This window comes from Perognathus longimembris, chromosome 9 (assembly GCF_023159225.1).
Source record: "Perognathus longimembris pacificus isolate PPM17 chromosome 9, ASM2315922v1, whole genome shotgun sequence".
Lineage (NCBI taxonomy): Eukaryota > Metazoa > Chordata > Mammalia > Rodentia > Heteromyidae > Perognathus > Perognathus longimembris.
Genome location: NC_063169.1, coordinates 45,926,620 through 45,953,336, shown reverse-complemented (window position 1 = coordinate 45,953,336; position 26,717 = coordinate 45,926,620). Strand labels below are relative to the sequence as shown.

The following is a 26,717-nucleotide window of genomic DNA, read 5'->3' as shown; positions in this document are numbered from 1 at the left end:
TGTGTGTATTTGGGCAGTATAGAGTTTGAACTCTATAGAGTTTGAACTGGCTCAGCTGGCAATCCACCATGGAAGACCTCATAGCTCTTAAAGCATCTAAGCATCTTTTGTATAAACCTGGTTTTAGTGACTTTAATAGAAGAGTCCAGAGACAAATTTAACACAGTATTCTTCCATTTTTTATTTTGTTTTATTTTTGTATAAGTAGGCACAGTTGAAATAGTTCATTATAGTAATTTTATAATTCCCAAATTGTACAAATGCAAACTGTCAGACCATGCACAGTAATGGACTCAATACTATTTTAAACATTCCAAAGAAGTTATGAATTATCTTTGCTTTAAAATGTTATAGATAAGAAGTTGTCAAAACAGACTGCCAACATAAAGGTTAAATGAGTTTTAATTGCAGTAATTTGATCACAGATGTTTGTAACCTGAAAAGACCCTCTTGGAAAAAAATGTGTTTACAAAGGTTTTTCCAACAAGAAAAAACTGATTATAAATCTACCTAAATTAAATCAACTAATCACATTTTCAAAGGTCCATATAGCATTTGAGAATTCATTAAATATCTTCCGTTTTATTATCATAGCATTGCCAATTATATCACTGCATGCTCACATAGTAAATTATTCTAAAATTGCATATCTGGAGATTCTTTCCCTGAAGCTGGTCACATTTTAACTCAATTATAGAAAATTACAATGGTTCATTTATCTTAGTGCTGACTGAGCTATTTTATAAAGCAGTGCTGAAAAACCTATCATCTAATTTTGAGAGCCATAACAATTACTTGTAAATCTCTCCACCTCAGGGAAATAACCTAAAATTTGGACATCCAAATCATCTGTAAAGTAATAGCAGAGCCAGAATATATGGAAGGTACATGTGTAACACTCAGCCTACATTGCCGCTGTCTACTTGCCTAACACTCAGTCTTGAATATTCAACTCTACTGCCAACTACTCACAGAAGTTGTGCTCCTCCACTACCTTTTCAGAACATTACAGTACTTGACACACTAAATTAGTACTTAACAAATTTCTGCTCACTGATTTTGTGGGGTATGACCTGTGTAGTAGTAGTAATTGAAAGTACACTGTCCCCTCACTTCTTTGTTTCCTGATCCTGGCAGTGTCTGCTACATGTTAAATGTTCAAAAAATGTTTGCTGGATGAATAATGAATAAACTAGATGATATTGACTCTGTATGCTTATAACTAAATATTTTAGGAAATATTTCACTACTTGAAAGTATAATACCCAAAAAGGAATGTAATCTAGTAATCTCAACCTATTTCCAATGAGCACTCATCTATATGATCATTCCTACTTGTGTACATGGCACTATTATACACTGGTATGATGCAGGATTAGCTTTAAGTACCTACTTTTCATTCACATTCACTATTTAACTGTAGATTAGCACCAAAAACAATTCCTAGGGATACATACTTCATAAAATAACAAATAGATAATACTAATTTTACGTTATTAAAATAAATTTTCTTATCTAAGTCTAGAACTACTTCCAGGTCATAGCTATTTCATAATCAAAGTCAGATCTAACCACTTTTTATTCTTATTTCTGTTTGGTACAAAAAGAAAACATGCTGTAAGGCAAGAATTTCTGCCTCTTTTAGTATTTATTTAGCATAATGTTTAGTATTTTATGCTTGTTTCCTTTATGTTTTTACAGGTAAAATTCCATTTCAGAATTCTGTTAGCCAAATTGCTGCATATTGCAAAGTTCTAATAGAAATTATGACATAGTAGTACTCCTTTATCTACGGTTTCACTTTCTGTGGTTTGCCTTTCCACAGTCTGTGGCCAACTAAAAATATTAAACTAAAATTCCTAAAATAAACAATTCATGCATCCTCAATCCCATGCAGTTCTGAGTAGCCTTATAAAATCTCACCATCTTACTCTATCCCACCTGGAATCTGAATTGACATAGTACACATTCCACCTGTCAGTTATCAAACTGTCATAGTATTCAACTAACCTTTATTTCATTAATAATAGCCCTAAAGTACAACAGTGATGCTGGTAATATTACAGCATTATTGCTACAATTGCACATTTTATTATTAATTATATTAATATCCTGTGGTGTCTAACTTACAACACTTTCATCAGAAATGTACGGATAAAGACAAAATATAGTATACAAACGATATGGTTATCTCCTGGGTTTCACACATTCACTGAGTCTTATCCTGATGGCTAAGAAGGAAGTGTGTGTGTGTGTGTGTGTGAGCGCACGCACGTGTGGGGGGGCATATATATACGCATGTATGTATGTTTCTCTTTACCTGCACTTTCATTTAAAAAGCACCAATTCATTTAAAAAGATGCTGGGATATAAGAATTGAAAAACATCTGAAAATAAGTAAGAAGTAGTGCATCCTGCTTCATCAGCAAGGTCAGACATTACTAAGTATTATTACTTAGTATTTATAAGTTTATAATATTTAGTGTTTACTTAGTATTGTTCCTAAGTATTTATCTTAAAAATGTATGTGAAAACTATAGATTACCAAGAAATAGTTACTTTCTTTTTCACCTTTTTAGTAATAAATATTCCAGTGAAGTACTTCCTTTACTAGCTTCCTCATCATAAATAAATCACTGTCAATACTACTGAGAAGTGAAATTTAACTTTTAAGAAGCATGGAAGCTATTTTTATTAATGGAATTTCTTCTGATTTACCTACGTTATGCATAAACCCTTACAAAAATAACCATCAAAACAAAATCAGTGACAAAGTATTCATATAACCATTTTACAGATTGTTCAAAAATAAGACTACTCAGTAATATTCTTTCATATAGACCAACAAATATTAAAATTACAATTCAAAAGGACCAAAGTATTAGCTCATATTAAGCCAAGGTTAGGAAAATCTTCCATTGTTGATATTTTCATTTTCTTAGTTTTTCAATCAAATAATCTGCCTGTAATTAAAAAAAAAACCAACGTATGTTTTTATTCTAGATACCAATGCCTCTACCCATTTTGTTGGTATCTCTATTATAATAAGGAATCCAGAAGAACATGGTACTACATATTCTGTACATTAAAAAAATAACCTTAGGGGCTGGGGATATAGCCTAGTGGCAAGAGTGCCTGCCTCGGATACACGAGGCCCTAGGTTCGATTCCCCAGCACCACATATATAGAAAACGGCCAGAAGCGGCGCTGTGGCTCAAGTGGCAGAGTGCTAGCCTTGAGCGGGAAGAAGCCAGGGACAGTGCTCAGGCCCTGAGTCCAAGGCCCAGGACTGGCCAAAAAAAAAAAAAATAACCTTAAAGAGCAAATTATGATGGGTCACACCTGTAATCCTATGTACTTGGGAGGCTAAAACTGTAGGACTCTGCAGTTCAAGGCTCGCCCAGGTAATAAGTTCAAGAGACCCCCATCTCAATCAATAAAAAAATGGATATAGTGGAATGTTGTAGTCCATAACAGCCTGGGCATAAACACAAGGCACTATTCCAAAAATTACTACAAGCAAAAAGGGCTAGGAATGTGGATCAAGTGGGAGAGCACCTGCATATGAAGTACAAGGCCTTGAGTATAACAACCCTCAGTATCACTTTAGAGAAAATGAAAAAACCCGAAGTTTCATAAACTACAGTAAAGATACTCTGCATTAAATATTAATAGACTGTAAGCTAATTACATACTAAGAAATTTCAATACAACAAAGGAAATAATCATAATAGTAATGTTTTAAAAAGCAAACTAGCTATCAGGAAACAAACACACATTACTAAATGAAAGAAGCCAATGTGAAAAGGCCATTACTATATGATCCCAACTACTAAAACATTCCGAAAGGGGTATAAACTATGGAAACATGAATACAATTACTGGCTACAGAGCCTAAGAGAAGAGGATGAGATGAATAGGCAGAGCACAGAGAACTTTTAGAGCAATAAAGCTATTTCGGACACCACAGTGGTAGATACACATCATTATATATGTCAAACCTGCAGAATATGTAACACCAAGAGCGAATTCTAAACTATACAATGAACTTTAGGTGAGAATGACTGTAAATAGCCCACTGTGGTGAGGATGTTACAATGGAGAAAAGTATGCATATATGCAGCCAGGGATACAGATAATCTGTGTACTTTGTATTCAATTTTGCAGAGAACCAAAACCTCTATAACAAAATATATTTTTAATTAATTAATGTCTTTGAGTTACATCATTTCAGAAAGCCTTTTAAGCTGGAACATGAAGAGATTTTAAAATAAATTTCAAGGCTGTATCTTTATGTTTTCAGTCTCATATATTACTAGCAATGTACCAGATTTAAGAGTTTAGATAGTAAGAATGACCCATTAGCAGATCTTTTTTTTTTTTTTTTTTTTTTTGCCACTCTTGAGGCTTGAACTCAGGGACATCCCTGAGACTCTCTGTATTCATGAGTAGAGCTCTACCACTTGAGCCACAGTGCCACTTCTGGCTGTTTTGAGTAGTTTATTGGAGATAAGAGTCTCATGGACTTTCCTGCCTGGGCTGGCTTCGAAATGCAATTGTCAGTTCTCAGCCTCCTGAGTAACTACGATTACATGTGTGAACCACCAGTGCCCAGCTGAAAATATATTTTGAAATCAATAAAAGTTTAAAGAAATTCACATTGGGTTTTTTTTTGGGGGGGGGGAGGGCAGGTGATATAAGACTGTCTCTAAACAAAACAAAAACATAAAATATTGTCTGAGGATATAGCTCAGTTGTTACTTATTTGTCTAGCATACATAAAAACCTGGGTTTTAGCCCTACAACAGGTAAAAAGTTCAGTGTGTTGGTCTATATAGGTATATGTATGTAGTGGGTATATAAAGCAGTATATTAAAACAAGTGGTCACACCTGTGAGAATCATAAATGCCTAGTGTTGACAACAAATGAAAAAACTACAACAGAAAGCACAAATACTTTAAATAACACTTACTGTGATAAACCAATAAGAATTTGGTCTATAAATCAACTTGGACAAGAAGCCAAATTGCTTGACTGGTGCCAGAATGTGAAGATGTAGGTGAGATATAGTGCAGAATGGTGGTACATGGAAACCCATCCTAAAACAGAAAGACTGATGAATCAGTTTTATAATAGTTTAAAAGTACTTTTCAGATTATATCACATAATTATTAATGATATCGAAAACAGATTACCTCAGGTAGACAGATTATTGCTCATAGATCTTTTATTATTTTTATTTTACATTTTTCAGAGTATTACAGTTATTCTTTTCATGTTAAAATTTCCAGTAATATAAACTCACTATCTAGAAGATCTTAATACCATATTATGCTTCAATATAACTTTTATGAATTCTGATTTGGCATTATTTTGTAGTCACTTCAGTCTTTAACATATTAAGCTTTAATTGTACAAAGACATGCTCCTTTATTTCAAGGCATAGCCAGTAGATGGCACACTTTCATCTTTAATGAAGTGTTCAATCATTCTGTAATGAAAATCAATCAGCTCACCATTAGAAAAAAACTTTCTATCATAGCATAAATTTCTTTACTACTGAAGTAAGTTAGGTAGTAATATTTATAATTTCTTTGTAAGCCACTTATACTTTATAAAACACTTTTAATAGAAAAACAATAAACATGTGAAACTTGACATATCCTCTTACAAATCAGTTTACAAAGTTCTGCAAGTCTATTTATGATGAAAGGATCAAGACATATCTGTAACAATAAAGCCTACAAGCATTTGCATTAAAACCTAGAAATATTTGCCTGTTTAAACTAGAAGAGGCTGCGACTGTGGGAAGAAGGCATAGCAATTCCCTGGGCCTAACAAGGAAGATTCAGATATGAAGCACATACTATAAAGCCCCTACTATTACCTAGTAGAACAAATTATAAAACAAGAATCATATGAAATAGAAGCAAGTGATTTGGAAGTTAGAAGAAACTCAATGGTTCACTCATTTTAAAGATAGGAAAGCAAAGATAAAATGTTTAAGAATTTGGTGTAGAGATGTTCACATCTAAAGTCCCAGCTACTGCTGGGGGAATCAGGGGACACTGACTGAGGAGGACCACTGAGTCTAAGAGTTCTCAGGCAGTAGCAATATCCAGTCCAATAAAGTTTAGGGCACTGATTCCAATTAAAAAGTGACAGAGCTAGGAGGGAAACTAAGGGCTCCTGATGTCTTTTCCAATGTGAGTTCCAATAAACACTCCATGACTAGAAACAATTGTTGTACTTCAAGTCAAAAGGTCCAAACTACCATGTTCCTTGTCATTATGAAATTTGAATAATGCCTAACAGTTTTCAGAAGATTTTCATACACATAAGCTCACTTGAAATAACAGGTAGGCAGAGCAAGTATTACCTTGGAGAGGCAAAATAATTTGCCAAAAATCATTTAAGTAATATATAATAGAGATTTTTGGAAGATGTGACAGCAAGAAGTTTTATTAAATTCACACTACCAATGAAAAACTACAAATATGTGAACACAGTGCCTAGTACAGCACACAGATGACATGTGTAGGTGTATATGAGTGTGCCAGTTCTGTAATTTGAACTCAAGGCCTAGGTGTGGTCCCGAAGCTATTTTGCTAAAGGCTAGAGAGTGTTCTACCACTTGATCCACAGCTCTTCCAAACTTTTTGGTAAGTTGATTGGAGATAAGAAACTCAGACTTTCCTGCCCAGTGTGGCTTTGAGCTGTGATCCTCACATCTCTGCTTCCTAAGTACCTAGGATTACAGGCATGAGCTACCAGAGCCCATCTGTTAATAATCTTCATTTTTATATATTTTTAATTTCTATTTTGTCAATCATGGAGCTTGAATTCAAGGTCTATGTGTGCCCCTGAGCTCTTTTTTATCAGGGCTAGCATCTACCACTGTGCCACTTCCAGTTTTCGGGTGGTTAATTGGAGATAAGAGTCTCAAGAGGACTTTTCTGCCTGAGTTAGCTTTGAACCATGAACCTCAGATCTCATCCTCCTAAGTAGCTAAGATTATAAGCATGAGCCACTGGCACCCGGCTTAATAATATTTTTAAAGAGAAGTATTTATATTAAACACTTAATTGACAATGTTGAGATAAACATATGTTTATCTCAAAGTTCATTAAATGCTATAGTCAACAGGTTAGCAGGTAATGAACTCAAGTCAATTTCATGCTAGAAGTCTGATACGTGTGTATGTGTGTATACATATATATGTAAGTACATATATATATATATATATTTTTTTTTTTTTTTTTTGCTGGTCCTAGGGCTTGAACTCTGGGCCTGGGCCCTGTCCCTGAGCATTTTTTGCTCAAGGCAAGTGCTCTGCCCCTTGAGCCACACAACCAGGTCTGGCTTTTTTGAGTAGTTTATTTGTTTTGGGGTTTTCTGTTTGTTTGTTTTTCTTATTTAATGTCAAAGTGATGTACAGAGAGGTTACAGTTTCATATGTTAGGCATTGGATACATTTCTGTACTGTTTGTTACCTCCTCCCTCATTCCCCCTCTCTCTCCTCCCCCTTTTCCTCTCCCCCCATGAGTTGTTCAGTTGGTTTACACCAAACAGTTTTGCAAGCATTGCTTTTGTAGTCATTTGTCTTTTTATCCTGTGTCTCTCAATTTTGGTTTTCACTTTCACTTTCCTAATTCTAATACCAGTATATACAGTTTCCAATGTACTCAGATAAGATACAGTGATAGTGTAGGTACAACCACAAGAAGGGGATACAAGAGGATGATCAACAATAGAAACTATGGTTTCACATGACATGTTGAAAGTAATTACAACAGTGATATATCACTCATTTCCATGACATGGAGTTCATTTCACTTAGCATTATCTTATGCATTCATAGGGGCATAGCTATTAGGCTCTTGTGATCCTCTGTTATGACTAGCCCATACCTGTGCTAATTATTCCCTATGAGGGAGACCATAGAATCCATGGTTCTTTGGGTCTGGCTCACTTCACTTAGTATAATTTCTCCCAAGTCCTTCCATTTCCTTATGAATGGGGCAATGTCATTCTTTCTGATAGAGGCATAAAATTCCATTGTGTATATGTACCACATTTTCCTGATCCATTCATCTACTGAGGGGCATCTGGGTTGGCTCCATATTTTTTGAGTAGTTTATTTGATAAAACATTTTTAAAAGGTTTTAAAAATTCACATCACACACAATTTATATGGTTAAATTTATAGAACAAAAAATATTAATAGCTATTTTACTGATTGCATGTGTGTGCGCAAGTGTACACACACGTGTATGCACACACACAACTTGCCCATCAAAATTACAAGTGGCAATTTTTGGAAGTTGTATGAAGTTATACTATCAATGAACTATACTCTTACGTTCAGGAAAAATTACAAACTCTGCTTACACTGCTTCCCTTGTCAATGTAAATTAACATTTCAAAAATCAATAACGTGTAACACTATTTTCTTTCCAGAGCATACACATACCTCACATCTGTAAAGTCAGTGAAATTATTCCTTTCAAGAATGGTTTTTCCAACTGCTACCATGCTCTCAACTATAAAACAGGAAAAAAATACATTACATTGTGGGAGAAAATAGGGTCACTAAGTTGCTATTGTGGTTTTTAGGATCAAAAGTCATGTCAAATGGATAAATATTTAAAGGCTTATTCAGAAACTTAAGGTTACTAGAAAGTCTGCTAGTCAACAAATGAAGAATAAAACTGAGCAACATCACAAGATGCTACACATACAGGCCATTTTGGATAGCTCTTCAGAAGATTTGTCAAGTGGCTATTTAGGACATCTGATCTCATTGATTCTAATCAAAGAAGACTATCTCAGCAAAAATTATTTGAATTAAGAAGGAAGACAGTATGTTCACTACAGTAAGATTAATAACAGCCAAGAGGGGAGGCTGGTCCAATAATATAAAATTTTAGTTAGATACAAGAGGTTAATAAACATATTATTTTCTTTATTCTTATATATATCTTGTAATTTTTCTAATGAAAAGTTTGTAAAAACAATCCACCAGATATTTTCCTTTTAATCATCACTGCCACTGTTGATGCCAATTCAAGATGGCTTAGTAATAAAATATAATGCCATCATCTTACCCAGTTCTATTTGATCTCTGTTTAGATCTTTACAACTTCCAATATGCTTTTTTGGCACCACAAGATAATGATGGGTTGTTGCTGGTTTGATATCTTTGAAGCAAACTAGATCTTCATTCTAAAGAGAAAAAGATGTCAGTAAATTTTAAAAAGTTATGATTTTGTAACATTGTCCTAAAAAATATCAGAGGTCTTTGAATGGGTAATGATTTCTAAGTTACAGCCCCTATTGCACACCTATTGACTATATACTGATTTCACAAACAATCCTTAGATTCTGTATTTGGAGCTCATTTCTTCCAAAGAACAGAAAGCTTCTTTTTTTTTTTCTTTTTGCCAGTCCTGGGACTCAAGGCCTGAGCACTGTCCCTGGCTTCTTTTTGCTCAAGTCTAGCACTCTGCCACTTGAGGCACAGTGCCACTTCTGGCCATTCTCTATATATTTGGCGCTGAGGAATCGAACCCAGGGCTTCATGTATAGGAGGCAAGCACTCTTGCCACTAGGCTATATTCCCAGCCCAGAAAGCATCTTTTATATAAGGTCTATTTCAAAAGTAATTGAGAATAAAGTTCATTAGAACATCATTACCAATAAGCTTTACATCTCATGTTACATTTTCCAACCCCTATTCATAGATCATTTCACTCCTGGCATGTACTTTTAAAGGCCTTGCAATAGTTTCACAACAAATTAATAAATTCTTTTTTTCCCTTAACTCTAGCATCCCTACTTAATTTACCATATACCTATACAATATTACCTCTTTAAACAACTATATATATACATATATGTAGATATATATATACTCTTTAAGCAATTACATATCCTTTATGTATACTTGCCACTTTATAGTATTAGGAACATTGAAAAGCTTAAACAGACGCCAGCTTACTGCAATAATTTATGAGCCCAATCCACATATGTGGCATCCATTTTCTGGTTTATAGTATTCCACACAGGAAAAAGAAAAGGAAAAGACAATGTTTCATCCTATTAACACTGGAGTTTCAACTTTTCCAAGAGAAAAATATCTTCCTTAAATGACTTTAATCAGTATTTTATATAATAATATAAAGTGAAAATTAAATTCAGTAAAAGTATACTGAGCATGCAAGAGACAATAGCTATAACTTTACTTGAAACTGGTCACATTCAGTGGACTTGCACTGAGCAGGTACCGTGTGTATTGTGTGTGGGCTGGTGTTTCTGGGTAAGGTGGACACTGGATAATGGAGAACAGATTCAGTAAGACAAGTACATGTTGCTGTACTTGTGGTTGTCAGTGAATGACACCCAGAAAAAGGGTGGCATTAGCAACTAGTTTATACCCTTAAAAAATAGTATGAAATAATAAGACATAGGCCTGCCCTGGTGTGCTGGTGAATTGATGTGGGGTTCTTGAGTCTCGTTAACTGCTATTACCTAAAAGTTAGGAACTGGACAAATTAACCTCTGGAGTCCTGTTTCATTCCCCTGATTTCATAATTTAAAATTTCCTTTTTTTCATTCCTATTCAAATTTCAAATGGTTGTAACAAATGATTGTGAATTGGAAAAAGAAAAAAATCACAAAATGAACTCTGGCTTGTAGAGATTGTCAGTAAATAGAAAAGTGGAGATATGAATAACAAAACAAATATGAAATTATGATTTTAAAGAGCAATTGTGCTGATTTTAATTAGAGGAGTATAAAAGAGAAAGAACCCATGGGTTGTCCTTGAAAACAGAATGTAGATTCCATCATATGGACAAACTTGTTGTGCAATTAGTGGTAAGTTTAGTGTCTCCTGTTTAGGTTCCAGGTAGAACGCATAAGCAGCTTAGTTATGTAATGGTTTACAGGCTTAGAAAAATAAATTAATTAAATTCAGTGACAGAAAGCACACTTTCTCTCAGCCAAATATCTTGAGTTTATTGTTGCTGATGAGTCCTCCTATATTCAATTAGAAATGATATTGGAAGCTATTATTTTCCACCACTGTTACAAAATACCAAGTATAAGCAACTGAAAAGGAGGATTCAAGAGAGCTCCTGAAATCCTAGCTACTTGGGAAGTAGAGGCAGGGCGATTCTGGTTCAAGACCACTCCATGCATAGAAGTTCTCAAGATACCATCTCAACTGTAGGTTAGGTAGGCACAGAGACACACATGGTTCCCAGCTACAGGGGAAGGGTGCATGCAGTGTTGCACACCTGTCATCTCCATAGACCTGGGGAAAGTTCTAGGAATAAGATTGTTGTCCAGGACAGACAAAGCATAACATAAAGAAACCCTACCTCTAAAATAATCAGCACAACAAAAGGTGCTTAGCTTAAGTGGTTGACTGACGCAGTGTCAAAAAATAAAATATGATAAAACATTAAAAGAGAGGAATGGGGGCTGGGAGTATGGCCTAGTGGCAACAGTGCTTGCCTCCTTTACATGAAACCCTGGGTTCAATTCCCCAGCACCGCATATATAGAAAACGGCCAGAAGGGGTGATGTGGCTCAGGTGACAGAGTGCTAGCCTTGAGCAAAAAGAAGCCAGGGACAGTGCTCAGGCCCTGACTCCAAGACATAGAACTGGCAAAAAAAAAAAAAAAAGAGAGAGGAAAGTTTTATTCTGCAATTGCAAAATCAAATTATTGTAAGCACCATGATTTAGGAGAGCTTCTGGTGGGCAAGCTCAAAGGAAATTGATTTTGCTTGTATCAGCTGGTACTGGGGCTTGGGGGGAGAAGGGGGGGCTGTCCCTTACTTAGCTTTTCCACTCAAGGCTTTCACTCTACCTCTACAGCTCAAGGCTAGGACTCTACCACTAGAGCCATAGTACCACTTTTATTTTCTGGTGGTTAATTGGAGATATGAGGCTTTCCTGCTCAGGCTGGCTTACAACCTTGATCCTCTGATCTCAGTCTCCTGAGTAGCTAGGATTACAAGCTTGAGCCACGAGCCACCAGTTCCATGTCCAGCTTTTGCTTAGGAACTGGAGATGAGTCTCATGGACTTTCCTGCCCAGGCTGGCTACATTTGTCATCCTCAGATGTCAGCCTCCTAAGTACCTAGGATTACAGCATGAGCCACTGCACCCTGAAACTTCATTTTTTAATGTATCAGAAATACACAACCTACGGAGGTGATTCTCTCTGAAGATGGTTTCTTTAAAAACAAGTACAATGTGTGTACCAGATATCTATTTTTAAATATCCAGACTGTCTTCCTCTCTGAAAATTTCCACATATCCCAGCCACTAACACTTCAGCGGAAATCAGGAGGCTGGTAAGTAATAGTTCAACTTCGAACCACTCCCTTCTTTTTTCTTTTTCTTTCTTCTTTTCTATTTCCCCCAGTCCTGGGGCTTTGACTCAGGGCCTGAGCACTGCCCCTGGCTTCGTTTTGCTCAAGGCTAGCACTCTACCTCTTGAACCCCAGCGCCACTTCCGGCCTTTTCTGTTTATGTGGTGCTGAGGAATAGAACCCAAAGCTACATGCATGCGCTCTCTACCACTAAGCCACATTCCTAGCCACTCCTTTCTTCCACCCACTCCAGATGTATTCTCAACTAACCCATCAGCTTTCACAATCGCTACTATTTTCTACCAAGTTTTCTTCTGTCAATCAGTGTGTGCGGAATTTAAAATCACTGTCTTTAAAGGAGAAAGAAATAAAAAATAATGAAATACAGAACGCAAATAACAAAACAAAATGCTTCGTTATGCCTTGGTATACCTTTAAAAGTGGCAGGAGTATTTGGCTCTAACCTTTACCTTTTCTTCCCCATTTAGAAGAGCAAAGACAGCAAAGACTGTCCATAAAGTGAAAATCCCTGTTCACACTGTGGCACCCAGCTTACACCCCTCAACAAACATACACACACACACTCTCACACTCACACAGAGCAGCAAGGCCAACAACTCCCGGGGCACCGGCTTGCCCGCCCCGCCCCACCCCGCCCTCGCTGCCCACCTCGCAGTGCAGGAGCTCGGTGGGTTCCTGCCGCCTGGCAATCCGACAGAACACACAGTTGCCTTCGTAGTCCCCGACGCCTGGTGACTTCGCGGCGGCCCCGGAGTTCTCTATCGACGCCGCCGCAGCCGCAGGCGCTGCAGGCGCCACCTCCTTAGGGCCGGGAATTGACTCCACACCGGGGCTCACCTGCTTCTCCGCCATGGCACCAGCCCCAGCCGCCCAGGCCTGGCTTCTCCAGGGCTACTGGGCCTGCGCGGGGCCCGCCGTGCGCACCTCCTCCGTTTCACCGCGAGGAGTCGCCCCTTGCCTGGCGGCGTTGGCCAGGCAGAAAAGGGGGCGTGTTGGCGACCTCGAGTGACGGAAGAGAGGGGACGTCGCGGTTGCGGCGGGCGTGGGACTATGAACCCCACTGCCGCCAGGGGGGGAGCAAGACACATACCAAGGACCGCCTGCCCTTCCGCGGCTACTTGGTACTGACGCAGGACGTGTGTCCGCGCTTCGTGATGACATCACCGCCGATCGGTAACTGATTGGCTGGACGGTGTCCGGTGGTCAGGAACAAACTTCGTCTCAAAAGGGCCAGCGGTGGTGTGTACGCGAGCTGAGCTATTTGCCAGTGAGTGTGCCGGATCATTTCCCCCACAGGTTGCTTTTCAATAAGCTAACTTTAGATCTACTTGAGAAATAGCTGTTTTGTAAGCTCTAGAACAAGTTATTTCCCTTCCTGTGGTGAGTTTGTCTCTTCACCTAGAAAACGACTATAATGATGCCCCGTGCATGAACAGTCAAGTACCAGAGTATCGCCATGTTTAAAAATAAAAAGTATTATTAGCAACAAACACAAAGAGCTAGTTTTCAACATTGTTTTCCCCTTCACTGGCCCATTTCTCTGTTCTTTGCAAGGAAATTCTTCAAAAGTATTCTCTGTACTATTCACAGTCCCCTGAACTGTTTAATCAAGGGTTTTGGTCAACTAACACGTTGCTAAATCGATTGGCCATTTCATAGCCTTCATCCTTGCAGTTGACAATTGTTAGTCACTTTCCTTTGCAAATCTTTCTTTTCTTGATTTCCAGAAGACAACACTGATTTGGATTTCTACCTGCTTGGTTTGGCTCATCCTCTGTCTCCTATGCTTCTTCCTCTTCCTCTTCCGAACCTTTGTCGAATGTTGACAGCTTTGGTAACTAAGTTCTCTTTTTAGCTACATTCATACTAGTGGTCATCTCATGCAGTCCAATATCAAGTATTTTTCTAAACTATACGCTTGAATATTCAACTGCCTGCTAAACCAGCTCATGCATATGTATGGTTGATGTTACAAACATGGCTGAAACTGAGCTCTCTCCTGTCCTCAATAAAACCTGCTAAAATGTCAGTCTAAGGGCACTCCCTTCTGCTAACTGGTTGCAATTAAAATATTGAAACTCTACCTGCTCATATCCAATACAACTAGAAATAAAATGTATCCAAAATCTGGTGTTATTGCTACTTACTATTTTTCCCAACATTACCCCTCAAATGGATTATTTCAGTGATTTTCTAATTACACCATTGCTGTTTATGTCTAGTTTCAAATGACACAGTGGCCTCTAAGCCAGATCATGTCACTGTTCTGTTCAGCATCCTCTAATGGCTTCCTGTCCCATGGAAGAATAAAAGTTAAAAGTTCCTGAGAGGGCCTGTAAGTCCCTCCATTCTATGTCATAGACCCAGAATTTGCTTTCTGACAGCAGTTTCTACCAGTATTTCAATCACTTCTTCTGCTCCAACCACACTTCACACTATTGTATAGGTCAGACATGCTCCTGAATATTTTCTCCTGCACTAGCTGTGCCTCTGCTTCAGACACTTTACTCTGAGTCTTGCAGAATATTCTCACCATTTTTCAGGATTTTCAAAGATGAACACAAGTAGCTATTAAGGCTATTCACACAGATTTTATTGAGTAATTACTGAAAGTAAGGGTAGAACTTTCCTGCATTCCTATTTGTGCCAAGGTAACTAGGTGAAAATTAGTAGTGATATGAAGACTCAGATACTCAAAGAATTGAAACATTACACTGAATTGCTCAGTAAAAATGGAACTAGGCTGTATCTACTGGTCACCGGTAGGCAAAGTAAGGCTCTTCCTTTTCACTGAGTTGGGGATGAGGCCCTATCCTCCTAATGATTATAGTTCAAAAGTATGATTTGTAAGTTCCTGAGAAAATACTTCAGAGTTACAGTAAATACAGATTCAAAATCAGAAACCCTTTTACACAAATAATCTAAGAAGGGCCTGTTTTCAGGGGATGGCTAGAACAAACAGTAGGTCCTAGTATCATTAGACACTAAATTAGCATTTGCAGACGTGGGGGACAGTTGCTAGAATCACCTTGGAGACATGTCAGCACACTTTGGTAGAAGAGTTTGGTTTCTCTGACTGCAGGGTTTGGGCAGTCATTATTTGCAAAAATTCTACAGTGCTCAATGCTATACTGAAATTTTTTTGCACAAGGAAGTCAATTCTGGTGAACATGGCAAACCTATCCCCTTAATTTAATCCCTAGTATCCTCTCCCCCTTTACCTTGCTTTTTTTCCTCCTTGCTTGTGATGCTTTTGAGAGATAATTGGACCATGAGGACACTAACTTCACGCAAAATTAATCCTTTGTGTTTGTTAATTTCTGGTTTGTCTTTATTATTTTTTGTATCAGTGGATTAATTCACTGAGGAGTTCATAGCTGAATGGGCCATTAGGAGGTAGAGCCTGGCTCAAGGAAGTAAGTAGTTCACTGGAGGGATGACTTTTAAAGGGTATATTTTATCTCCATTTTATTCTTTCATTCTCTGCTTTCAAGGTACCATGAGGTAAGCAGTTTCCTCAGCCAAATCTTTCTGCTTTGCCACTGGCCTATAATAAATGCAGCGATTGACCTTGGACTAAAATTTCTCCAATCATGACACCAAATAAACATCTCCTGTGAAGTTGTTCTCTCAGGCATTTTGTTACAGTGACAAATAGCTGAGTGACACACATACATTCTCTTCTACATAGTTAGATCTAACAGCTAATATATAATAATATACAATATATATTAAATACTACATATTTAATTTCTGCTTCATCCATTGAATATAATCTTCATTATTATCTTTTGTGCCTGCCTTGTTCATCAGTGTATGATGAGTGCCTATTCATAGAATATGAGATTCAGAGAGTACTGAAGGACAACTCCAAAGTTCTTGGTTTGAAAAGGAAAGTTGAAGCTGCCATTCACTAGATGCAAGGTACTGTTGGTCTTGTAGGTTTGGGGCTGGAGGTTGGACAACTCAAGTATTTAGCTCTTGACATTTTCATCTGAGATAATACCAAAAATTTTAATTCCTTAAAGTAAAAAAAAAAGTTTATTTTGGCCACATTTTTGTCCATTGAAAATCAACTATGGTTGTGTCTTTATGTACTTCATCTGATGATAGGTACTGATCAAGCAGCTCCTATATAGCAAGGGCCTGTACAGAGGGAAATGAAAGCACAGTGAAACCAAGTGTTAACGAAGGCTTTGCAATGGTTTGGTTGTGGTTTGAATGTGTCTTTCACAGATTCATGTGGTAGAAGATTGGCCCTTAATGTGACAGTGTTGAAAGGTGGCAGAATCTTTAAGAAATGAGGTATAATGGTAAGTAATGGAATCACTGGGGAACATCCCTCACAGAGAGGGTCCCAATTAGTTCCCAAGTGACTGATTTACTATAAAAAGAGCAAGCCTATCCACTGCACCATTCTTACTTCCTCCATCCTATGTGATCATCACTCTTACACATGTTCCTCACATTATAATGCTATATGCTCTGAGGCCCTCTTCAGAGCTGAGTAGATGCTGGTGCCATCCTCTAAGAAATATCTTTTCTTTATAAGATAACCACCCTTGGGTAGTTTGATGATGCGTGTCCTGTAATGATGAAGAGAGAACTAGAAGATGATGATATTCTGGAGGCAAAGCAGAAAGTTTCAAGTAGGAGAGAATACTCAAGTGAAAGGATGAGAAACACAAAGACTGGGACTGGAGGGCCAGTGGAGGGCACTGGGAAAGATGAATAGTGCTGCAAAGATCATGATTGAGCTTGTTTGTATTTGTTTGATAAATGCCCATGGGTGGAATTCCTGGGTTATAGGGTAGCTCTATGTTTAGTTTTTTTTTTAGGAACTTTTCCAGAGTGTCTGATGGATAGCTGGTAAATATCTTCTCCCATTCTGAAGGCTTTCTCTTTAACTTGTTGAATGTAGAAACTTTTAGGTTTGATGCAATCCAATTTATCAAGTTTTTCTTTGAGTTTTTTCTGTGTCTGAATTATTACTTATAACATTTCTACCTGTGCTTGGGAGCCCTAGTGTTTCCCCTTACCCTTCCTGCAATCAATTTGTGGCTTCCAGTCTTATACTGAAGTCTTTGGTCCATTTTTAATTGATTGAGACAGAAATCAGGAAACCGCCCCCCACCCCCAGCGCGGCCATTTACAATAGCCAAAACAAAACAAAAACCCTAAGAATTATCTTAGCCAAAGATGTGAGATGTAAAGCACACTTACAGCAAAAACTTTAAAATATTGAGAAAGGAAATTGGACAAGATTTGAGGAAATGGAAAGGCCTTCCCTGAACCTGGATTGAAAGAATTAGCATCATAAAAATGGCAGTACTGCCCAAAGCAATTTATAAATTCAATGCAATACCTATCAAAATCCCAACAACATTCTTCAATGAGATAGAGAAAACAATCAGAGAATTCGTATGGCATAACAAAAGACTCAGAATAGAAAAAGCAATCCTTAGCAGGTAGAACAGTGTTGGAGGAGTAATAATACCAAACTTCAGGCTGTAATACAAGGCCATAATAAACAATTTGTTAGTGGCACAAAAATAGGCCTGAGGACCAATGGAACAAAATAGAAGACCCAAAAAGGAACTCACAGACACATAGCCATCTAATATTCAATAAGAGAGCACAAAACGTAGGCTGGAAAATAGCCTCTTCAACAAACAGTGCTGGCAAAACTGGAAACCCACATGCATAAAACTGGAGCTAGATCCCCATATATCACTTTGCATTAATTTGCCATCTTTTTTCGCCACCAATTTTCTGACTCCCTATTTATCAGATTTTACAATATCATGTATTTGCTTAGTTTACGATATTTATTTTCTAATGTTTTAAGATATCCATGCACTGTTAAATTATTCTATTATCATAAACATTTTGCATTTGTATACCTGTGACAGACTTTTCTTAGATGTTCCTTGTATGTGTTCCTGCTGAGATGAATATTTCCTGCAGATAGGATACTACCTTTTGTACTATAACGTTCAACTTAGCATCTGGCACACCGTAGGAAACAGAAAAATACTAATTTTTTTAGATGAGTGGATTTGTGACTTATACACATTTAGAAAATGGAAATTTTATCAATGGCATCACTGCTCAGATTGTCATCTTTAAATTTTCTTTTTATAGATTCTCATTTCTCTCCTTGGAGCCAAATGAATAGTTTTGTTATTTAGTCTACTTTCGTGATCAGCTAATATCAATCTCCTGAGTAGAACTGTTCTCAGCAAACTGCCAAAAACTGAAGAGGCTACCTTGGGGCAGGACCCAGCCCAATTAACACCAATTATTTCTCAAGAGCCTTTTAAAGGATCTTCTCTGAGAAAGAACCTCAATGATTTCTAAGCATTCAAAATAGACTCTATAACATAAAATAAATGCTCAATTTATATAAAATAACATTGAAAAAACTGTATATACCAAAAGTCACATTGAAAGTCAAATGACCATTTTGTTAAAGTATTTTCAGCATGCATGAGATATAGGATTACTAACCCTAATATAAGAAGAGTTTCTATAAAGTAAGTAGAACACATTGAAAACCCCAGATTTACAACAAAACAGCAACAAAAACTAAGCAATTGAGCCAGCTTGAGTGGGGCCTGTCTGTTATTCTGGCCTGGGAAGGCAAAGGCAGGCAGATGGTAAATTTAGGCTGCATAGCAAGATCACATCTTAAATATAAACAACAGGAACAAAAAAAGGAGAGAAGAAAACTAAGCAACTCACATGAAAGTAAATCTATCCGAAGAAAATTTAGTCAACAAATACATGAGAAATGTTTTCAACTTTATGAGAAATCACGTAACAATGATATGACTTTTTTCACTATCAAAATGACAGATTCTGGGGCTGGGGATATGGCCTAGTGGCAAGAGTGCCTGCCTCATATACATGAGGCCCTGGGTTCGATTCCCCAGCACCACATATACAGAAAATGGCCAGAAGTGGCGCTGTGGCTCAAGTGGCAGAGTGCTAGCCTTGAGCAAAAAGAAGCCAGGGACAGTGCTCAAGCCCTGAGTCCAAGGCCCAGGACTGGCCAAAAAAAAAAAAAAAAAAAAATGACAGATTCTTTTACACACTAGCACTCAGTACTGACAGAGTCCAGGTAATAATAACTCATATGCAGAATTAAAATGATACATTCCTGATGACATCTTGGAAGAGTTGAGGAGTGAGGATTGGGAAAGACGGGTTATGGGAAGTTCAGAGCTCTATGAGAGAGTTGGAAAGGAACGACAGCTTGGGAGTCTTGACACTCTGTGTAGCTGAAATGAATAAGGATAAAAGACATAATAAGAAAATTGAAGAAAACAGAAGAGAACAACTTTCTGAAATGATGACTCATGCTTGGCTTTCCTGACTGTTTTCAAATACAAACAGTCTGTGTTCACATCAAAGCTAATTCCTCCACTTGCATGCTAAATCCTGCCCTTTCCTGCCCACTCAAGAACACCACTGCAGAATCTTGGTATGACACATCTCACTCCCTTTACCCTTTACTCAATCATTACTATCTACCTGCAAACATGCTATCATTTCCTTTTCCTTAAAAAAAAAAAAAAAGAAAAGCTTTTTCTGCTCTTCCTTCTCCAACCTATAGTATTTCTCTTTGCATAAAATCTCCTGTAACAAAGGTCTCCTCCTCCTCCTCCTCCTCCTCCTCCTCCTTTTCCTCCCCCTCCCCCTCCTCCTACCCCTCCCCTCCCCCTCCCCCTCCCCCTCCTCCTCCCCCTCCCCCTCCCCTCCCCCTCCCCCTCCCCCTCCCCTTTGAAATCCTGTCCTAGGCACTGTCACTGGGCTCTTTTTCTCAAGGGTAGCATTGTATCACTTTGAGCCACAGCACCACTTTCACTTCTCTGGTCGTTAGTTGGAGATACGAGTCTCATGGACTTTCCTGCACAGGCTGTATTTGAACTATGGTTCTCAGATTTCATCCTCTTCATTAGCTAGGAATACAGGTGTGAGCTACCAGCACAATCCACTCTTCTTTCAAACTTTCACTGCATCAAAACTGCTCTTGGACCCAAAGAAACACACTCTATGGTCTCTCACATTGGGAATAATTATTACATGTATAAGATAATCCTAGCAGATCACAATAGCTCAATAGCTACCCACATATGAACAGATGATGCTAAGTGAAATGAACTCCAAGTTATGGAAACAAGTGGTTTATCATTGTTGCTGTTATTTTCAACATACCATGTGAAATTATGCCCTTTTTCTTTCCTGTGGTTTTACCCCTGATGTCACGGTAACTGATTTTAGTACCCTGGATATTGTATATACGTGTCTTAGAACTAGAGACGGGAAAGGGAATATCAAACTTGAAAGACAGAGGATAAAAAGACAAACCAATGCACCAGCAATACTTACAAAACCATATGGTGTAAACCAACTGCACAACTCATGGAGGGGGAGGGAAATGGGGAAGGGGCAAGGCGGGGGGTGGGGGGAATGAGGGAGGAGGTAACAAGTTGGGTAAGAAATGTACATGCTGCCTTAAGTATGAAGCTGTAACACCTCTGTACATAACTTTAACAATAGAGAAGTGATTTAAAAAAAAAAACTGCTCTTGGAGATGACAAAGGAGCACATTGCCAAATTCAATGACCAATTCTCAGTCCCTTCTTTATTGACCAATCAGCAGTTGACACTTTTTATTATTTCCTGTCTCCTTGAAACAACTTGATTGGTTGTTTCCAAATCATGGTATCCTTTTGATTTTCTTTTTCTTCCTAAGATATTTCTCCATTTTGTATTAGTGTTTTCCTTCTAAACTACTAAGTGTTGGACTGCTCCAGTCTTTGGTCTTCTCTACACATTTTCTCTAAGCTTTTTCTCTCAAAGCTGTCACTTTACCATTTGAACCAAACTTCTACTTATGGTTTTTTTTTCTGGTTACTTAGAGATATGAGTATCTTAGACTGTTCCCAGGAAGGCTTCAAACTAGAATCCTCAGAGTTCAGCCTCCTGAATAGTTAGCATCACTGGCATGAGCCACCAACACCTAGTCCTTCTTCCACATTTGAAGTAGGAATGACATAAACACTGATACAGAGGCCTACTTTGGCTTATACTTAGTAAACTTTCTGCTGTTTCACCATAGTCTGAGGAATATGAGATTTTTTTTTTCCAAAGGTGGAAGTAAAATAAGCATGAAAACATTGCTCCTTGAATAAGAATTACAATAAGGAAGGAACTATTTAAGCCAGCTCTATTGCTTGGTGGTAAGCACTATGCATACATTGGCTCTTATCTGTAGGGGTGAGTGTAAAATGTTTTGGCAAAGGGAGGGAACCAAAGAATGCTTATGTGCAGAAAAAAAGAGAAGTTTCCAATTTTTGATTACAAAGCTACTTTATTCAGAGTTCTCTTTCAGTAAATATTGGCAGGTAGCCTCAAGTCCCAACAGGAAAGTTTTGACCTGATGTCCTTAAGTGGATGCTATGTAAAGCATTAGTAATGGAGAGAATAACAAAATATCCCTTCTTATAACTGCTTCCCCATTTTTTACTTTCTCCCTGATAAACTGTTTTACTTACTTGTCTCTAGATTATAATGCAAGTACTTCTGCTTTTTTCATATTGCTTTTAATTTAAAGGAATGACCTCAAGTAAGCATTGAAAATAAGCATTGAAAGTTCCTTTTTTTTTAAATGAGGAACAAGGGTGTACTTGAACTTTATAGGGTCAATAAAGAGTTCAGTATAATCAAGGTTTGGTGGGACTAATACTATAATAATTCCAACTTACTTTTCTGTCATTTTATAGTTTTCTAAAGGATTTTCATATGCATACAATACTTTGGTTTTCATAAAAATTTGGAGGATATTGTTACTCCTGATTTAGAAGCAGAAAAGTATGACACAGGATAAATCAGCTTGGTTTGGATAATTCAGGTGACAGAGGAGTCTGCCTGCCTGCTCACAGAGATTAACCAAGAGTTTCTTTCCGTATCTCCAAAATAACAGTAAACAGCTACTGTTAGTTAAGTTAGCAAACCTCCAACATCTTGAAGTTAGTGCCAATTGTCTTGTCAAATTTACATTGGCATATACTTTCTCATACTCTCAAGGCCAGTAGCACACTATTCATCTTGGTTCCTACTGGTCACCTTCAAAGTAATATAGTGGGTTCAAAGTAATGCAATGAGTCTATATCTTCATGAGTGGAAAAAAATCATGGTTAAGAAATAAGAATTGAGAGAGGTCTGTTACCAAAGGTAGTTAAGGGGAGCACATGAGGTCTTTGAGCAGATTACAGATTCTGAGATGGGGAAATTCCTGGACAACCCCAGTTTATGAGCATAAGTTCAATAAGAAAAGAGGGTGATCCACTACTACTACTATTTTGTGCATCCTTATTCAAAGTCATAGAGCATGTTTGTAAAGTTAAAATGACAGAGAGGACCACCTTTGACCATGTTCAACTCTCATGGTAAAATTTAAGGTGAAAGGAAATGGAAGAACATGATTTGAAGGTGTGTTAACATGGACGTTTTACCCCTAAAGGTGCCTAGCTTGCTTAGTGGTTAGTGAACATGTCTAACTCAAGTCTAAACTTCCCTTTGATTTTTGTTTCTCAAAATTTTTTCTACTAACCTCCTTTGGAACTCTTTCCACCGTAAAACCACATTTTCATTGTAAATAATCCCATCAGTACCCACTTCTTCCTCCCCCTTCCTTCTCCTCTTCTACTCCTTCTCCTCTTCCTCTTCCTCACAGAATAATACATTTTCCTTCTTTCTTCACCTGCAATTTGCCTTTTCTCCAAGAACATCACTATCTGTTGAAGCTTGGCAAGCAAAACTTCTTGTTCTCCCCATATCTCAACATACTGAGAGAGACTTGAAGCAATGTTGGTATTTTCCCAGCTTCTCTATGCCAGTTCCAGGTGATTTCATTCCCACATATACAAATCCCAATGCCCTGCTTATTTTTGGAGCATCATTCTATAGCATGAAGCACAATTCCAACATGTGCTGACTTTTAGATCACTCTCTGGACTCATACAGCTTCAGCACCTGACTATTGTCACCATCTCACACAAGTCCTGTGCCCAGGACTCACAGTGTCTCAAAAACCTGAGTTCCAATGTCCTTTGCCTACATGCTTTTCTGATACAACTCACTGATTTGGCAAAATCCTAATGTTATGTTAAGTCACCAAGATTCTCTGTAAACCTGAATTTCAATGACCTTTTATACTGTACCTGTCCTGGCACGTTTATACTCTTTGATTTCCTAGTAACTTTTAAATTCAGTTTTCTCTTTATTAGCTTACATGAGCATTAGTTATGGAGAGGCAGGATTTCACCACTACATTTCTACACAATTTCCTAGTAACTTCTGATCTTTATCTTTCAAGATTTTCAGTTACCCCATTGTCATTTTTTCCCCTATCCAGCACACCCCCAAAGCTACCAATTCCCTGAATTGCTTCTGGGAACTCCCCGACCAACTTGCTTTTTCCTGTGGTTACGCTTGTGGGTTAACACTGTGGAAAAGGGAGTCAACTCAGCTCCATTTGAAGCTTTAAGAAAGAAATCATTTTGGAGTGCTTCCACCCCATTAGAAAATGATTGTCCTATCTGTCTAGAGATTATCATAAGTTAATATGAAGACTGGTGATACATGCAATGAGCTTAGAATATCACACAGCACCTAAGTGCTCAGAAAATATTCCAATTGATCTACATGATGGTTATGATGGTGGTTTTGTTGTTGATGTTTTGCCAGTCCTGGGGCTTGAACTCAGGGCCTGGGCACTATTCTTGAGCTTCTTTTGTTCAAGACTAGCATACTACCATTTGAGCCACAATGCTATTTCTGGCTTTTTCTGTTTATGTGGCACTGAGTTATCAAACCCAGGGCTTCATGTATGCTAAGCCACATTCACAGCCCCATGATGCTGGTAATGGGGCTTTTACTCAGCCTCATTTGCTTAGCTTTTCTATTCATGGCTGGTGTACTACCGCTTGAGCCATAGCTCTACTTTTGGCTTTTTGCTGACTAGTCAGAGATAAGATTCTCTTTATCTGCCTAAAATGGCCCCAAACCAAGATTATCATATCTCACCCTTCCAAGTAGCTAGGATTACATTCATGGGCCACCAGTATCCAGCCTAATGCTACTTTTTAAAAATAAGTAATGGCTGGGAATGTGGCTTAGTGGTAGAGTGCTTGCCTAGCATGCTTGAAGCCCTGGGTTCGATTCTTCAGCACCACATAAACAGAAAAAGCCAGAAGTGGTGCTGTGGCTCAAGTGGTAGAGTACTAGCTTGAGCCAAAAGAAGGAAGGGACAGTGCTCAGGCCCTGAGTTCAAGCCCCAGGGCTGGCAAAAAAAAAAGTCACATAATCAAATAAACAAATAAAAATACGTGTCCATTCTGAAAGCAAAACCACAAAACCACATACTGACAAACTAATTTCATATTTCTTTCCTTAGGTATTATCACTTTAAGGGAGACAAGAAAATATCCTTGTAGAGCCTGAGACTGTCTGATATCATGCTAGCGATTTCTCCTTTTCAATTTATAAATGGGATTTATAAATTAACTAGTATCTTTTATTGCCAAGGCCAGAAGATCAAGGATATCATCTAACTTTTTTCAAGCAGACAGACAGGACTGGGGGCATGGCACAATTGGTAGTGTGCTCACCTAGCAAATGAGATCCTGAATTCAATCGCAAGCATAGCCAAAAATAATAGTAATAATAACAGATCTAACGATGGGCAGGTGACAGGAAAAAGTAGCTTCTCACAAAAGAGAAGATATGAATGGCTAAGAAAAATATTTAAAAATGCTAACCTTCACCAGTAGTCAAGGGGAGGCAAAAACTAAGAAGTCTTACAGTATCATAGAGTGGGATATTTTGGTGCAATTACTTTTGCAAAACATTGTGGTGCCATAAGGTAAAACAGCCAGTCACACGTTCCAAAAAGAACAAAATTGCAAGTAACTCTAACCATTGTCCACCTACTTTAGGCTCCCAGTAGTTGAAGGGACAACAGGCATACATTCAGCGTACCCAGATTCCCTCTGTGGAGATGAGTCTTGTAGATTTTTCTTTCTGCTCTGGCCTGGAACTTGATCCTCCCAATGCCAGTTTTCCATGTGGCCCTTGTTTATTGTAAAATAAAACAGTGCTACAAAAAATAAGGTTGCCTTATGGCTCTTGATTGGTTCTCATTCCAAAAATGAAAGTGAAAACTTTCTGTATATGCAGGTGGGTTCTCTGAGCATACATGTGACACGTGGCCATACTAACTGGTTAACTTGGCAAGGATGACTGTTGACCAAACAGCACTGTGTTAGACACTGTTGGCGGTTTTTATTATTCCTGATGGTTCCATCACTGGATGCTCAGTTTTCTTTCAGGTTTAAGTTGGTTTACTCTCCCATGCTTTATAAAGCATTGTAGATGGGTGCCTGGTAAGAAGTGGATATGACATCCTTATAGAGCTGGAATATCCAGAATAGGAACAAAATATGTATAATGGTTATACAAGGAAAATTTTTCTCTGAGACAAGGGCTGGCACTTGTCTAGGCATGGATCTTTGATTAGATCAGTATTCATGTAGTAACAAATCAATATTAATCACTATGAAAGACTCTCAGGGAACTTATGTCTCTAGTTTGCTGACTAAATAGTGGGAAAGGGAGGCACACTAAAACCTGAAGTGCCAAGCTATGGGAAGGTCCATAATGGCAGATGAATCAAAACTAAAGTTGTCTTCTGCTGAGGAACTCACAGTTGGAGGAAGTCTTGGTATTAACATCTTGACTTAAGGTTGTACATTTTAATATGTGTCCACTGGTTGTCAGAGGTCTACTTTAAGTAAAAATGTAGTCATCCAAGGAACACTTTAAGTATTCAACGTATTTATTTGATAGCATATGGCTATCATTAAGTACAGTGAAATTAGTGTATAACTTCCATTGTCATAAAATGTTGTATTGGGCAGAGCTCATCTAAAAAAGAAGTAAAAGGCCTGAAATTTATCTATTAAGAAGCACTATTTTTATATCTTCATTGACCAGATCAAGAATGCCCTGTCTATGTCTTATTCTGAACCAATACCGATTCTGAAATAGGAGGTAAGAAAATAAGACCTTAGGATTGGGTGTGAATTGTAGAGTTTAATGTTCTTGGTAATGGTGGATCTTCTATTAGGATGTCACAGTGGACATACAGTGCACAGACAAGGAGCAGAGAAGAGGATATGGTGCGTTGGGGCTGAGGCTTCTTCTGAATAAGAAAGAAAATCTGCCCTAACTGGGCATCAGG

At 37.9% G+C, this 26,717-nt stretch overlaps 1 protein-coding gene across 1 annotated transcript; it reads right to left on the bottom strand.

Moving 5' to 3' along the window:
• Nucleotides 1-591: 591 nt before the first annotated feature.
• Nucleotides 592-13,426, bottom strand: Hint3 (histidine triad nucleotide binding protein 3). Its single transcript, XM_048354034.1, has 5 exons — nt 13,055-13,426; nt 9,109-9,226; nt 8,475-8,544; nt 4,974-5,100; nt 592-2,963 (listed from the first exon to the last, which is right to left on the bottom strand). The coding sequence occupies exons 1-5, from the start codon at nt 13,256-13,258 to the stop codon at nt 2,931-2,933; spliced, it is 552 nt and encodes a 183-aa protein (XP_048209991.1). The 5' UTR covers nt 13,259-13,426; the 3' UTR covers nt 592-2,930.
• Nucleotides 13,427-26,717: the final 13,291 nt, after the last annotated feature.